The sequence below is a fragment of the Triticum dicoccoides genome, chromosome 7B (assembly GCF_002162155.2).
Source record: "Triticum dicoccoides isolate Atlit2015 ecotype Zavitan chromosome 7B, WEW_v2.0, whole genome shotgun sequence".
NCBI classification, from domain to species: domain Eukaryota; kingdom Viridiplantae; phylum Streptophyta; class Magnoliopsida; order Poales; family Poaceae; genus Triticum; species Triticum dicoccoides.
In genome coordinates, this window is record NC_041393.1 from 463,601,320 (window position 1) to 463,614,083 (window position 12,764).

The 12,764-nt window shown below is 46.4% G+C and overlaps 1 protein-coding gene and 2 long non-coding RNA genes across 5 annotated transcripts in view; 1 reads left to right on the forward strand and 2 right to left on the reverse strand.

Moving 5' to 3' along the window:
* Window positions 1–1,114: 1,114 nt before the first annotated feature.
* On the reverse strand, window positions 1,115–3,471 carry LOC119336400. Of its 2 annotated transcripts, none has more exons than XR_005162456.1 (4): window positions 3,408–3,471; window positions 3,204–3,311; window positions 2,995–3,094; window positions 1,115–1,214 (listed from the first exon to the last, which is right to left on the reverse strand). It is a non-coding gene; the product is annotated as an uncharacterized LOC119336400 (long non-coding RNA). The 2 variants fall into 2 exon arrangements; XR_005162457.1 differs by having other exon boundaries at window positions 3,397–3,444.
* Window positions 3,472–3,526: 55 nt separating this feature from the next.
* LOC119335858 lies at window positions 3,527–4,177 on the reverse strand. 2 transcript variants are annotated; one of them, XR_005162093.1, is made up of 3 exons: window positions 4,122–4,177; window positions 3,862–4,004; window positions 3,527–3,559 (listed from the first exon to the last, which is right to left on the reverse strand). It is a non-coding gene; the product is annotated as an uncharacterized LOC119335858 (long non-coding RNA). The 2 variants fall into 2 exon arrangements; XR_005162094.1 differs by lacking the exon at window positions 3,527–3,559 and adding an exon at window positions 3,573–3,758.
* Window positions 4,178–6,148: 1,971 nt separating this feature from the next.
* LOC119337263 (probable Ufm1-specific protease) overlaps window positions 6,149–12,764 on the forward strand; it is a 14,255-nt gene continuing 7,639 nt past the window's right edge. The window contains exons 1-5 of the mRNA XM_037609381.1: window positions 6,149–6,391; window positions 6,494–6,844; window positions 7,648–7,898; window positions 8,268–8,361; window positions 10,145–10,320. Of these exons, the coding sequence (XP_037465278.1) occupies window positions 6,181–6,391; window positions 6,494–6,844; window positions 7,648–7,898; window positions 8,268–8,361; window positions 10,145–10,320 (1,083 nt within the window). The 5' untranslated portion in view covers window positions 6,149–6,180. The remainder of the gene's footprint in view (window positions 6,392–6,493; window positions 6,845–7,647; window positions 7,899–8,267; window positions 8,362–10,144; window positions 10,321–12,764) is intronic.

Below are 12,764 nucleotides of genomic sequence, written 5' to 3' on the forward strand. Positions count from 1 at the left end.
TATATTGAATGAGAGAAAATAATGCATTGCAATGATTCCAATTATTTTATATTTATATCATTGTAAAACCTCCTCGTCAAGAAGACTACATACACTTTATGTCTGCTATACAATGTGCATCAGGACCTTCTAGGTAAAAAGAATCAGGTGGTGCAACTATCAATTAGCTATGCGATGTTCTAGCTTATAAGAAAATCAACTTTGACTGCATGTCTTATGGCAGGTAAGAGTATTCCAGAAACATGTATGTCAAAATGAAACAAATAAAGAACCATTATTGTGGTTGCACACAAAAAATATAACACAGGTATGAACGCGATCAACATTAAGGCGGAGGAAGGGGCTTTACTTTCATACCTCGGAGTAGTCTTTGGGAGGCGGATGACCCGGAGATAGGAAGCATAGACTGCAAGAAGCACAATCAGATCTATGCTTTGAGTTACCCATACTGCTGGGTAGAGAAGGAGGGACCGGAGTGAACATCACCTCGAAAAAAATGACAAGAATAATTTATTGAGAACTCCATGTAGTCAGGAGTAAGACGTTTCTACCTCTAAATCCCAGTAACATGCCGACAAACCATTCATAAATTTTAAGTAGCACGATGCAGATTATCTGGAAAGAAAATACAAACAAACATAAGAAAATTCTCAACCTCCTCTATCCATCAATAAAGTGAGACCAACAACCACTTAGGTTAGGAGTAGCATGCTCGAGCCATGTAGCAAGTGAACTAGTAACACTGGGACTAATTCATCTATAAAAATATGCAAACAGGTCGAGAATACAAAACCAGTTAAATAAAGGTCAAGATTACTGCTAGTGTTGTGAACAAGTTCAGTCATTTTCCCATTCTCAACCTCAGGGCTCACGCGGTATGAATTCCCATTGGATAAAAAAGCTAATACTATGTTTTTTTAGTTTTCCATCTCTATCTTTCCAATAAAAGATGGTGTTATCTTTTCCATGGTCTTTAGTTTTCAGCTTTCAGCCTATACATGGTGCATAAATGATTACTGAATTGCTCCTCCCTATCCAGACGAATTGATTTCAATCGCCAAATCACAGCAGAGAGGACGAACAGTGAATAAATTGGATGGGAAGGAGTTGCAATACCTGTGGATAGGTTGGAGACAGCAAGGTCGCAGGCAAGGACACCCATCCAAGCATATGTTTATGTTTTTGTGAAACCTGGGAAGGATGTGAAAACTGAGCTGCAAATAAAACCATAGCTTCCTTTTGTTTAGGTTCTGCTGAGAAGTCCCATAGCATGATATCTTCAGAACAGCATGTGGTGTGCCAGTGGCATCCAAACAAAAAGATTTAGAACAGGGAGAATAGAAATACACCAAAAGAGAACATCATCGTCTTTGAAATTTTTCTCACGCCTGGCCTAATTGCAAAGATATTCTTAAATGCCCATATATTTATTTAGCTAATTACTATAAGCAAGATAAGCCGACCTCATACAAAAAATGGAAGACATTGAGTATGCTCCTATACTCTGTCAAAATTAAACTATACAAATACTATCAGTTCAAAATGTATTTTCATTAGCATCATGTCACCATTCACATCAAAGAGCCAATAGATTAGCTAACTGACACAATCCATATATTTAGCATCATGATTTCCAAAAAATCAATTAAAAAGAACCTATCACCTGAAACTCAAAAGCGATAACCTCGAGCGATGATCCAAGTGTTGAGGCGTCACAAAAAACAGGGCCATTTTTTAGCCTAATTGGAGGCTGTAAAGGCCTAGTCAAACTTTTGTTTTTGCCTGCAGGGGCAACTGTTCGCGTGGGGGCCTGGGGCGAATCGTTCGGTCCAGCTCCTCCCCCAGATCGACCAAAAACGTTCGGTGGGGTGATCGCTCCCTAGCGAACGTTTCGTTCGTTCCAAGGAGAAAAAAAAATCTGACGTTCCCAGGAAACCATTTTTACACTCTGCATATCTCCATGCGTATACTAAACATGCTAACGACATCCACGCACTTGAGAAAGTAAATAATCAAACAACACTCACATGACTTGCATAGTCCTACCGTTTCCGCTTTACCGCCCCAAAAAACAATATAATTGTTCTGCAAGTAATTACATGACATGATGATGGCTTTATCAGATATCATTTTTTGTGATTAGTGGCCATGTGCATGCCTAAACCTGATATCATGATTCATCTGCAAGACTGCAAATTCTTCCTAGACACCTAAACTAAACCAACAAGTTATGATAGTAGTCCATAGAAATAATTTAGAAAAAACAACATAAAGGAGAGCAGAAGGTAGATGGTAAGGCATCGTTACTAAGAACAGGTTACAACCCAAAAGATTCATTTATTCCAGAAATATAAGTATGCATCTCATGAGAGGAAAATAAACTCTCTTAAGGGAAGTAGAACAACTCATAATCCCAACCGAACATGCACAAAACAGAGATCAGCCACGTAACTGCCTGATAGGTTATCATTTTTACTTTTCTTGTTTAGCGAAGAGGGGTCGCAGGTTGCAAGTAATATAACTTCATTTGTATTTCCTTGGAAAACAGAGTCAGGTGCAACCTTTATACACCACTGTCTAATATGAGTTAATGGGGAAAGGAGTAATGGAACCAATGAGCATATAAATTCTGAAATCATCCTCGACAACATCATGTGTGGAAAATTTTACAAAGGAAAAGGGAAATCTCTTCTTTTATCATACCAGGGGTACATCAAATAATTTTCATTTGCAGACAATAGAAAAAGCCTTAACTCAACTGAAAGATGGGCAATCCAGAAATACTGATGAACATCAGCTCTATTGACTCGTGTAGTCCAGGGATCGCGAAAGTAGCTAATTCAATATCCAGACTCTGAGTGTGCAATTAACAATTGTAGAGTTGACAAGGACATAAATCTTAAAGATATTGATATCAAATAAATAAATGAACTGGGAATGAAGAAATCAGAGAAGGGGGACCTCACTGTCCATGGCTAAGCAAAACAAACTTACATGTAAAGATGTGGCATAGGTGTGCATGTCTCACCGAGCGAGATCCCTGTGGGTTGCACATAATGATGCAAGAGTACTCTGTCTCCAGGAAACTTCAAAGCTACATGACCACACCAAAGTTGAAATCAAAAATAGTTATGTACAACAGTACAAGATGATTCTATCACTAGCAACCAATTATTCTAGGGTTTAATTAGTTCTCAGCTTACCTAATTAGTTTGGTCTGCCAAGCATTTTGTTCCTACTACAGTCTTCAAGTATATCGTGTAACCAAGTTATTCATTGGTACTAAAGAAAGAACAACCTGTATAAATTATCTGAGCAAAGTAGAAAAGATAAAAAAATTAGTAAAAAGCAATAAATCACAATCGCCGTCTCAATCAGCAATATAAACAGTTCTACCATGATTCTACCATTTTCATCTCAATCCTTCTCTAGAGCTATTTCCCCCCAAATCTTTTTTGGCCAACAGTCTGTAGGAACATAGTCGAACTTCCCAAATCTTCTTTGGCCATCAGTCTGTAGGAATATAGTCGAACTTCCCAAATCTTCTTTGGCCATCAGTCTGTGGGATAAAATGTAACTTCAATGTATAAGAGTATGACAAATAAAATAATATTTGCACAGGCAAAGATGAGAATTTCTAGGAAATTAAAGGGTCAATTGTATCAAGCCTGGGTGAAGTTTAAGATGGATAGGATGTTCCATGTGAGGTCAGCTCTATACAAAGCATGATCATACATTATCCTATCAATTTGACTGACCTACAAAGAGGAAGCACATATTGTACACAGACCAAACAGTGGCTTGAGAAATGAAACACCTTATGATATATAGCATAGAGTCAGAGATGATGACTGAACTTACATATCTTTTGGAAGTGTCGATTCATCAGTATTTGAATACAGAAACAATGAGCCACCACTCTCAAGTCTCAACACTCAGAACTTCAAGAGAAGATACGTGTGTTCATTTGTAATTAGTAATCATGAAGATGTCCACGCACACACCTGGTTGAACAACATTAGCAGCTTGTGATATGCCAATCAGGATACCTCACAAAATATTCTCACAATGCCTCGATCAGTATTTATGCAAACCAACAACCGTCACATTATATTTCTCACCTGCAACTTGGGAGCTGCAGGCCGCCGCCGTCGACCACCGTTCCGCATCTTGGCTGCATTTATGAATCAAATTCTTATAACCCTTGGTATACTGCTATCTCGCAACATCACCTGCAACTTGTGAGCAGGCTGCCGCCGTCCACCACCGCTCTGCATCTTGGCTGCATTTATGAATCGAATTCTTGATGTCCTTGGTATATTGAACACAATTTCATTCAAAGTGCATAACATGATCTATGAACACAATTTTATTCAAAGCATATGAACCAAATTGACTACTGCTTCAACCATTCAACCAATTACTGCCACCATTTTCTAAAGTTAATCTAGAAAAGTGGCTGCATAGAGCTAGATCCCAAAATAATCACATGAAGAAAGAAAAACTACTTTTATGCAGAAGATGGTACATCGTCTCTTCATACCTCACCGTGGAACACCTCACCAACAAATCCGGCTCAGAGAGAGAGAGAGAGAGAGGGGGGGGGGTTGAAGCTCACCTTGGTGATGGCGGCAGATGTGGTCGTCGTCCCTCGATGCGCAGCTCCCGAAGCCAGGACACCGTTGGTCCAAGCCGCTGCTGTCCGCGTCCTTCCAGGACGATGACCCTCTCACGTCAGCCAACGCACCTCCACCTCCTTTTTCCTCTCTCTTTCGCCCTCCTCTCTTTCCTTTCCTCTCTCCATGGCGCTGCATCAGATCGAACGCCACTGCCATCGCCCTTGGCGTGCAGGTCGCTGCCGCCGCCGCCGCCGCCGTCGGAACGAATGCGGGCGAAGAAAGCGACGAGCAACGGCGATGAGAGAAGTGGGGGGAGGGGAGGAGGGGACGCAGGGCTCCAGCGACGGGCGATGGCGGCAAGAGAAGGGGAGGGGAGGGAGAGGAGAGGACGCAGGGCTCGAGGGGATTGGTGGCTAGGTTTTACCGTGCGAACCCCACTCTCTATGCGGATTCCCTCTTTTCGCATGCAGAGTACACGCGAGACACACCGCAAAACTGGGCCAGTGAGAAAAGGAGGCCCACCAGTCATTCACTTATGCATGAAAGCACAATGTGCAGATGAACGAGTGGCTGGATTTTTGACAGCGCCGTAAAAACGAGCCAGCGAGGTAGATCGAGCGTACAAGAATCATTTGAAACGGAGATGGCGCTAGGATGGCAGGTACTCTAGCAGCTTTTATATGTTAGATTTGCCTGAATACATTACAGTTTTCAGCTCCGGGCGCTCCCTCTAGATTTCATTTTTTTAATGTTTCTGCATGTGTTTTGGTAATTTTTCTTTTTTTCTTTCCTTTTGCCTTTTTGGTTTTCACCTGGTTTTCCTAAGTTTTCGAGAGAAAAAAAATGTTAATTGTGCTTCTACGACAAGCACAGATTGGCTTCCGCGAGAAGCACATATGTGTTTCTCGAGAAGAAAATTCCACGATAAACACAGTGCTCCCAGGAGAAGGAAAAATAATATCCAAGAAACGCATATTTGCTTTCGCCTGCTTCTCGGAAAAATGTGCTTCCATGATAAACATAGATGAGAAGGAGAGTTGTGCTTCTCAAAAAGGGGAGAAAGTGAAAAATCGCAACCGTGCTTCTGGGCTCTGGTTTTTTAATCCCGTTTTCTTTCGATATTCATTTTTTATTGTTGTTTTTTTAATGTTTTTAGGATTTTGCTTTTTTGGTATCCTTTTTTTGTTTTTGTTTTTTGTTGTTTCCATTTTTTTCTCGGATTTTCGTGAAAAACATTCGCTGAAATTTATATCATGCATGCGTGGTTCAACAGATAAAATGTTATGAATAAATAAGCCTACGGAAAAAAAACTCACAGGTTACCACAAGTGATCGCATATGCAGTATGCCACTTGTGAGCCTGTGTGGGATTTTTTTATTTTTTTGTGAAAAGCCTGTGTGGGATGTGATCTTGATTTCCGCTTTTCGTTGGCTCGGGAAACAAACCGCGCCTGGGGATTGGGCCCCAACCCCGGCCCAACTGAAGAAGGCCTAAATGGGTCTTGCCCAGTGCTTATGCGAAGCATAGACACCGGCGTTTCCATCCTCCCGATCGCCGCCGATGGAAACTGCCGCCGCTGGTGCGCGCCGCCCGCCGGCCCTCCGCCTCCTCTGCCCTAAGAAGTCCGTCCTCTCCTCTCCCTTCCCGTCCCTCCTCTGGCTCGTCGGCTCCCCTCGCTTCCTCCATCCCGTCACCGTCGCTGCCGCCCTCCGCTGCCTCCGCTTCCTGTCTGACGACGGCCCGTTCTCCCCCGATCTTCCCCACGAAGCAGGCAAGTCTCTCACACCCACCCCCCTAACTTCGAGTCCTCGATCCTCCGCAGCTAGCCCCACTCATGGTCTTCCTCACCTGACAATCTCTGGTGTTGCCGCAGACGAAATCCGTGGACTGCTCGTGAGGGGGTTCGACATCGTGGGGAGCCTGTTCGTCGGGAGCGCGAATTTCGAGTCCGATGCCGGCAGAGCGCTGGAACTGGCTGGAGAGCTGAGGCAGCGGTTGTTCGGCGAAAGGGCGAGCCATGTCATGGTTGGAGGCTGCGTGGATGCGTCCACTGGGGACATTCGGTTTCTTGTTTCGGAGAGTGAAGGGTCAGAAGTGGTGGAAGGGCAGGAGGTTTTGTGGGGGGATGAGCCGGGGAGGTCGCTGCTGGAGAAGGGCTGCCTTCTGCGCTGCGAGCTGCAGCTGCAGCTGCCACTCTATCTTCCTTCGGATGAGACGATGTCTGGTAAGTGCCCCCCTCTCTTCTTCAGCTGTAAATGTCAAATTGCCGTCCTTCTGAATTTCCATTGTCCAAGTCTCTAGCTTAATTTTGCATGTGTCGAGTGTGAAGCCATATATCTGAAGTATGCAATGCTTTCATGTTGTAAAATTGTCGTCGTTTTTGTGTTCATTAGTGCTTATTATGCTTTGGTTTCACATGGTTGAGTGTTGAAAAGTGAACTTTGCCGTACTTAAATATCATGCTAGTATTATCTCCAGTTCCATGATTTTCTTGGATACTGGTAAAATGCCAGGATTGTTGCATTTTTATTTTATTATATACTTTGAAACTACGAAATAAACAACTAAGGGTTGATATTTAAGATGCAATTCCTTTCTTCTCAGTTATCGTATGGATAATTTTGAGTGTATGTACCTTTTGGCAATTTGGTCACCCAGCAACTCATTCGTTTTTACTTCTTGGGTTGCATTTGTTAGGATAATGCTCTGACCTTTATAATTGAATAGCTGCATAATAATAGTTATTTTCCATGCAATTCTTCACCCCAATTTGTAAACAAAACAATTGTTTATATACCAAATTGTTTGTGATTTCTTGGGCCTGGCGAATGTGCACTTGCAGACAAAATGATGCAAACATGTGTAGAGACATTTTTTAAGGCATAATAATCATGTTTGCAGCACTTCTCCCAATTTTTATTGAAATCGTATTTTCTTATAAAGCAAAAAGGAAATTGTAGCAGGAACTATAAATCGTTTTCTACTGAACGGAAGGCATAATTCTTTACTATCTCTTATCTTTTGTAGGCATTGAAGCGAGGTTTTCTTCACTCATTGAATCTACAGCTGCTAACCTCAGAGGTCCTCATGTTTCTTACCTAGTTGAAGGCCCGACTGCAACATTTGACGAGTCACACCATTCAGTTATCTTACATGGCAATAATTTGAATTCTGTTTCCCAACTACCCATCAACACAAACAAAAACAAGTGCAGTGCCAAAATTGTATCCTGTTCAGAATTCTTACCGACAAAGAGGCATGACCTCTCAATAAGGGAGGTACGCTGTACTAAACTAAACTTGCTATACTTGTTTTGTAGTTCTAATGACCAATGTCAATTGTGAGACATTGTCATCTTTGGTCACTTGCCTCCCTTGCTTCTGTTATCCAGTCATGAAATTCAGTATACCTATCTTTAATATTTTGGGAATCACATATTTCATGAAAATCTGTTTTCAGTTTTATGGATGACTTGTTTGGAAATATAAACTGTATGAAGGTTGAAGGACTATATGGAAAGTCGTATGGCATCTACTGAATGGAGATGCCTTTAATTCCTGAATTTGTATAGTGTGACGATGTTGATTTATATTTCTATATCATGTGACAATCTTTAATCGCAATTCTCTGAATTTCTTATTTGCTAGAATGCAGATGCAATTCAGATAACTGTCCTATCCAATCAATCATTGAACATCTCAAAGGCTGGCTCCACTGTCCCTATGTTAAAGTACTGTCCAGGTAACTATTTTCTTATAAAAATATTCTGCTTCTCGAAAAATAAAACTTGCACCCTTTTGCTCCCTTTTTTGTAGTGAACTGCGCAATGGCCGTAGGACAGCAATGCCTTTCGATGATCTATAAACCGGTGGTTGCACTACCGTTTTTATGGCTTTGTAGCAACGTACAGGCAATTGTGCTAGTATAGTATATTCACAATATATAAGTATATTTAGAACGACAAAGTAATATATATAGTAGGGCTGGAATTCTAGCCGAGTCGAGCCAGCTCGGCTCGACTCGCTAGAGCTTGTTTCGTTAACGAGCTAGCTCGACTCGACTCGTTATTATAACGAGCTCAAATCCAAGATTGGCTTGACTCGTATAACTCGCGAGCTGGCTCGTTTAGCTTGTTAAGCTCGTTAAAGATATGAACATAAAACCCTCAAATATTGTAAAAATGATTATGTATATATTAAACATATATATCACTAAACAATAGTAATTTCCTTGTAACGCATGAGTCTCCTATGCGGCTGGGCCTTCAACGGCTAGGCCTTGTGTTTTGTGCCTGGGACATAGGGTGATGAGTGGCTGGTCTTTTTTTTGTATTGGGAGTGGTTGATCTTTTGTACCGAGCCTAACGAGTTACACGAGTACTCGTGAGATTGGCTCGTTTAACTTGGTCTATAAACAATCTTAAACTAAAGCTTGGCTCGACTCGTTATTCTTCGAGTTCGAGTCGATTCGAGCCGAGTCACGAGCTACTCGTTTAGCTTGCGAGCTTCGAGCTTTTTTTCCAGCCCTATATATAGTATCGCACCGTAGCATATTAAATGTGGGTTTAAGTACACCTTACACCCGGTAGTAGAAAGTATTTTCCCTAAATATACTATGTAATATATGAGACATCGGTGACTACACCTTACATCTTCAACATGGTCGTGGATCTATTATACAACCACCACTTGAGTTATAGAATACCTATTCTACAACCACCATCCCGTGAAAATAGCCTGACACCTGAACCTCCACTGCCCACCGCACCATCCTCCCGCGCCACCCCCTTTCTTCCTCCCGTGTGCTGCCGATCTACTACTGTACCACTCTTCCCAATCCTCTCACACGCTGCTGGTACGCTTCCTCGCCGCCCTTCCCGTTGCCACACCGCTTCCCCAATCGCCCCCTCCCCTGCTCGCCACCCTGCAGTCTGGTCGCTGCCCTGAGCTCCAGCCCCGGCATCATCTTCCAGCATCGCCATCGCCAGGTGAGAGGTCGCGCACCACCGTGAACTACCATCCTCTGTTGCCGCCCCTCCTCTAGCTCCGTCAGCACGCTGGCTCCCACTCCCGTCTCCTGCCGCAGTTCGCTGCATCTACGGACAGATAACCATTCGGCGAGGACAACAAACAATTCACTATGTTAAGCGAAAAAAGGAGTCTACTGCAAAGTGGTGTAGTTCGCGATATAAAATATAAGTTTGCTCTTCAGACCACAGTGGTTCACTATGTGAACTGCAGCAGACCGCTGTATAAAAATAGAAAACAGAAGTTCACTTTGTCCATGCAGAAAGTTTACTTTTTGTTGGGAAGTCCACTTTTTCAGTCGACAAGTCCATTTTCCGGTCTGGGGATGGTACACACATTGCCTGGCATTTCACATATTCACTCTAGGAAGTTCACTCTGCCGTGTACAAGTATTCTACAACAGGTCGCAGAACAGATGGAGTGCATTTCTTTTCCCCCTTCATTTTTAAATCATTTTTCACTTTCCTTACTGAAAGTATTTTCATATTTTATATCAGCACCAGCACCAGCTAGCCTGAGAGTAATCGACCTGAAGCTAGATGTATTATGCTACAGTTCTATGGATCTTCCTGTAGCCGTTGCTGTATCTGAGCTAGTTATTCCGGGATTAGCTGATCAGCTAAGCATTATGAAGAAGGCTATCGTCTCAGAGCTCTTAACTCAACAGCCTCAGGTATGTGATTCATAAGTCTTCTGATTGCCGTGATGTCATCACTAAATCGATTAGTATATGCACATGGAAGGGCAATGGATACCTACCTTTTTGCTACAAACTACAAATGAACAACATGAAATGTTGGAGGTGCCACTTCAGCATGCTGCCAAGATATTGCCATAGGGATGTATAAGGTCACCAACTCTAAGAACAACTCCACTCGTTCGGCCCCCCAGCGCATAGGCCGGCGCTATTTCGGACGCACGCCCGGCGATTTTTAGGCCCTGGGGCGATCAAGGTCCCAGCCACGCCCCCAGGTGCCGCCCCAAAGGCGTCGGTAATTCAAACTTGTCCATTCCCGCTACCAAAAAACGCCACAAGTCCGGCGATCAGCGCAACAAAGTCCTGGCGATCGGCGATCACCTTGCCACAGTTCGGCGATCAATAAAAAGTTCGGCGTGCAAAAAAGAAAAGACGCGTATGCAATGCATCAAACGGCGGCATCGGCCTCCGGCGTCGGACCGGCGGGAGTCGGCGTGCGCGGGTGGACGGCGTCGGCGCGGCTTCTGTGCTGGGCGTCGTGGAGGCATCATCGCTCGGGCTAGGCGGCGGGTTGGGGTCGGTGTGGCAGTTGGCGCCGTCGACGGCATCTGGTTGAGGATGAGGCCAGGCTCCGCCAGGTACCACGCCTTGACCTGCTCGTCCATCGCCGACATGTTCGCCCCCCACCCCCATCAGGAAAGCTAGGTCGGTGTTCCTCTTCTTCGCGGCGACGTTGGTCCGGAGCAGGTCGAGCTTGACGGGGTGTTCGTCATCAACGCCGACCATCTCGCCTCGGTTTTCTCTTCCCTCTGGGTGGAGCGGGTCTGGGCGTTGGCGATGCAGTGGTCGATGGACTCTTGCAGGCGTGCGGTAGCCGGCGGGGCGGCCTGCGCCGTCTTGGCTCGCTTGTTCCCGTCCGGGCGCCCATCTGACGCACCTGGTGTCGGCGCGTCCGGCTTGTACGTCTCCTTGGCCTTGGCGAGGGTGCGCCGGACTTCCACCCACTTCCCGATCAGGGAGAACACGTGGAGGTACTTGAAATCGGCGTCAGTGCTGCTGTCCTGGCGATACATGGCGAACATCCGCACCATCTGCGCCGAAGAACAACAGTCGGCGGCGTACCACGGCGAAAGAATGAGCGCGAGACAGGCGTGTCATACCTGACCCTCGATGTTGGCGCCGCTCTCTGGGCGAGCCGCGATCTCCTCGACGATCCCATGCCATTTGTTGCACGCCGTTTGGATGATCGCCCAATGATTCGCCATGGCCTTCGAGCCACGCTGCATGTGGACGCCCTTGAAGTAGGGGTCGACGATCTGGTTCGTGCCGGTGATCGGGTTGACGTTCCCAATACGTGTTGACGTTCTGGTTCGTGCCGGTGATCGGGTTGACGTTCCCAATACGTGTTGACGTTCTGGTTCGTGCCGGTGATCGGGTTGACGTTCCCAATACGTGTTGACGTTCTGGTTCGTGTCGGTGATCGGGTCGAGGCAGACGATTTTCCACGCTTCGGCGAGGCACTCGTCCTCTTTTGACGCCCACTTGACGCGCAGCTCGCCAGTCCTGGCCTCCCGCTTCTTCTTTCTCCCTTTCCTCGCCGGAGCAGGCGTCGGCTCCTCCTCTGGCTCCTCCCCGTAGTCGAGCTCGCCGTCCATGTCGCTGTTGATGTCCATCGTATCATCGTGGGCAGTGAACCCGGGGGAGGCTGCGGCGGCGGCCGAGCCGGTCGTGATGATGTCGGCCTCCGTCGCGTCGGTGTCACCGAGATGCGATGAGGATGCTTGTGAGAAGAGCAGCGCGCCACGACGCAGAGGTGGCGTCGGGGAGGATGCGTACGCCGGCGGCGAGTAGGTGTAGGGGGGGTACTGGACGCCGGCGAACGCGGGCGAGGGCGTGCGCTGGGCCGGGTGGCCATGTGGAAAGGTGATGTTGGGGTTGAACCCGCCGTGCGCGTCGCCGTCGGCGTAGCCAGGCGAAGGCGTGCAACCCCAGGGGTGTGGCAACGACGAGAAGCCGGCCGGAGACCTGACGCTCTGCTGGCTCTAGGACGCGTACGAGTCGTGGCCGCCGGGTGGATTCATCATCCCCGCGCGAGACGCCTCGGCTTGTTCGGCCGCGCGATCTGCCTGCTCCGCCACGGCCGTAGCCGCCGCCGTCGCCAGTGCCGCCCTGTCCCGGGCCTTCTTGGCGTTGGCCCTGTTTCGCCGGTCGGTGGTGACAGCCTCCCGGCGCTGAACTTCCGCCTTCCAGTCGGCGTTTGGCATGCCCGGGGGCTTGAACGGCGGCGCCCTCTGCTTCCTCTGCTTCGGCTGGGTGGTGGCGGCGGTGGCGTTGGCATCGGTAGCGGCGCGGGGGGGCATGTACTTCTTCGGCGGCATGGCGGCCGGATGGAGGGGAGGGGGAGGAGAATGGCGGGAGGA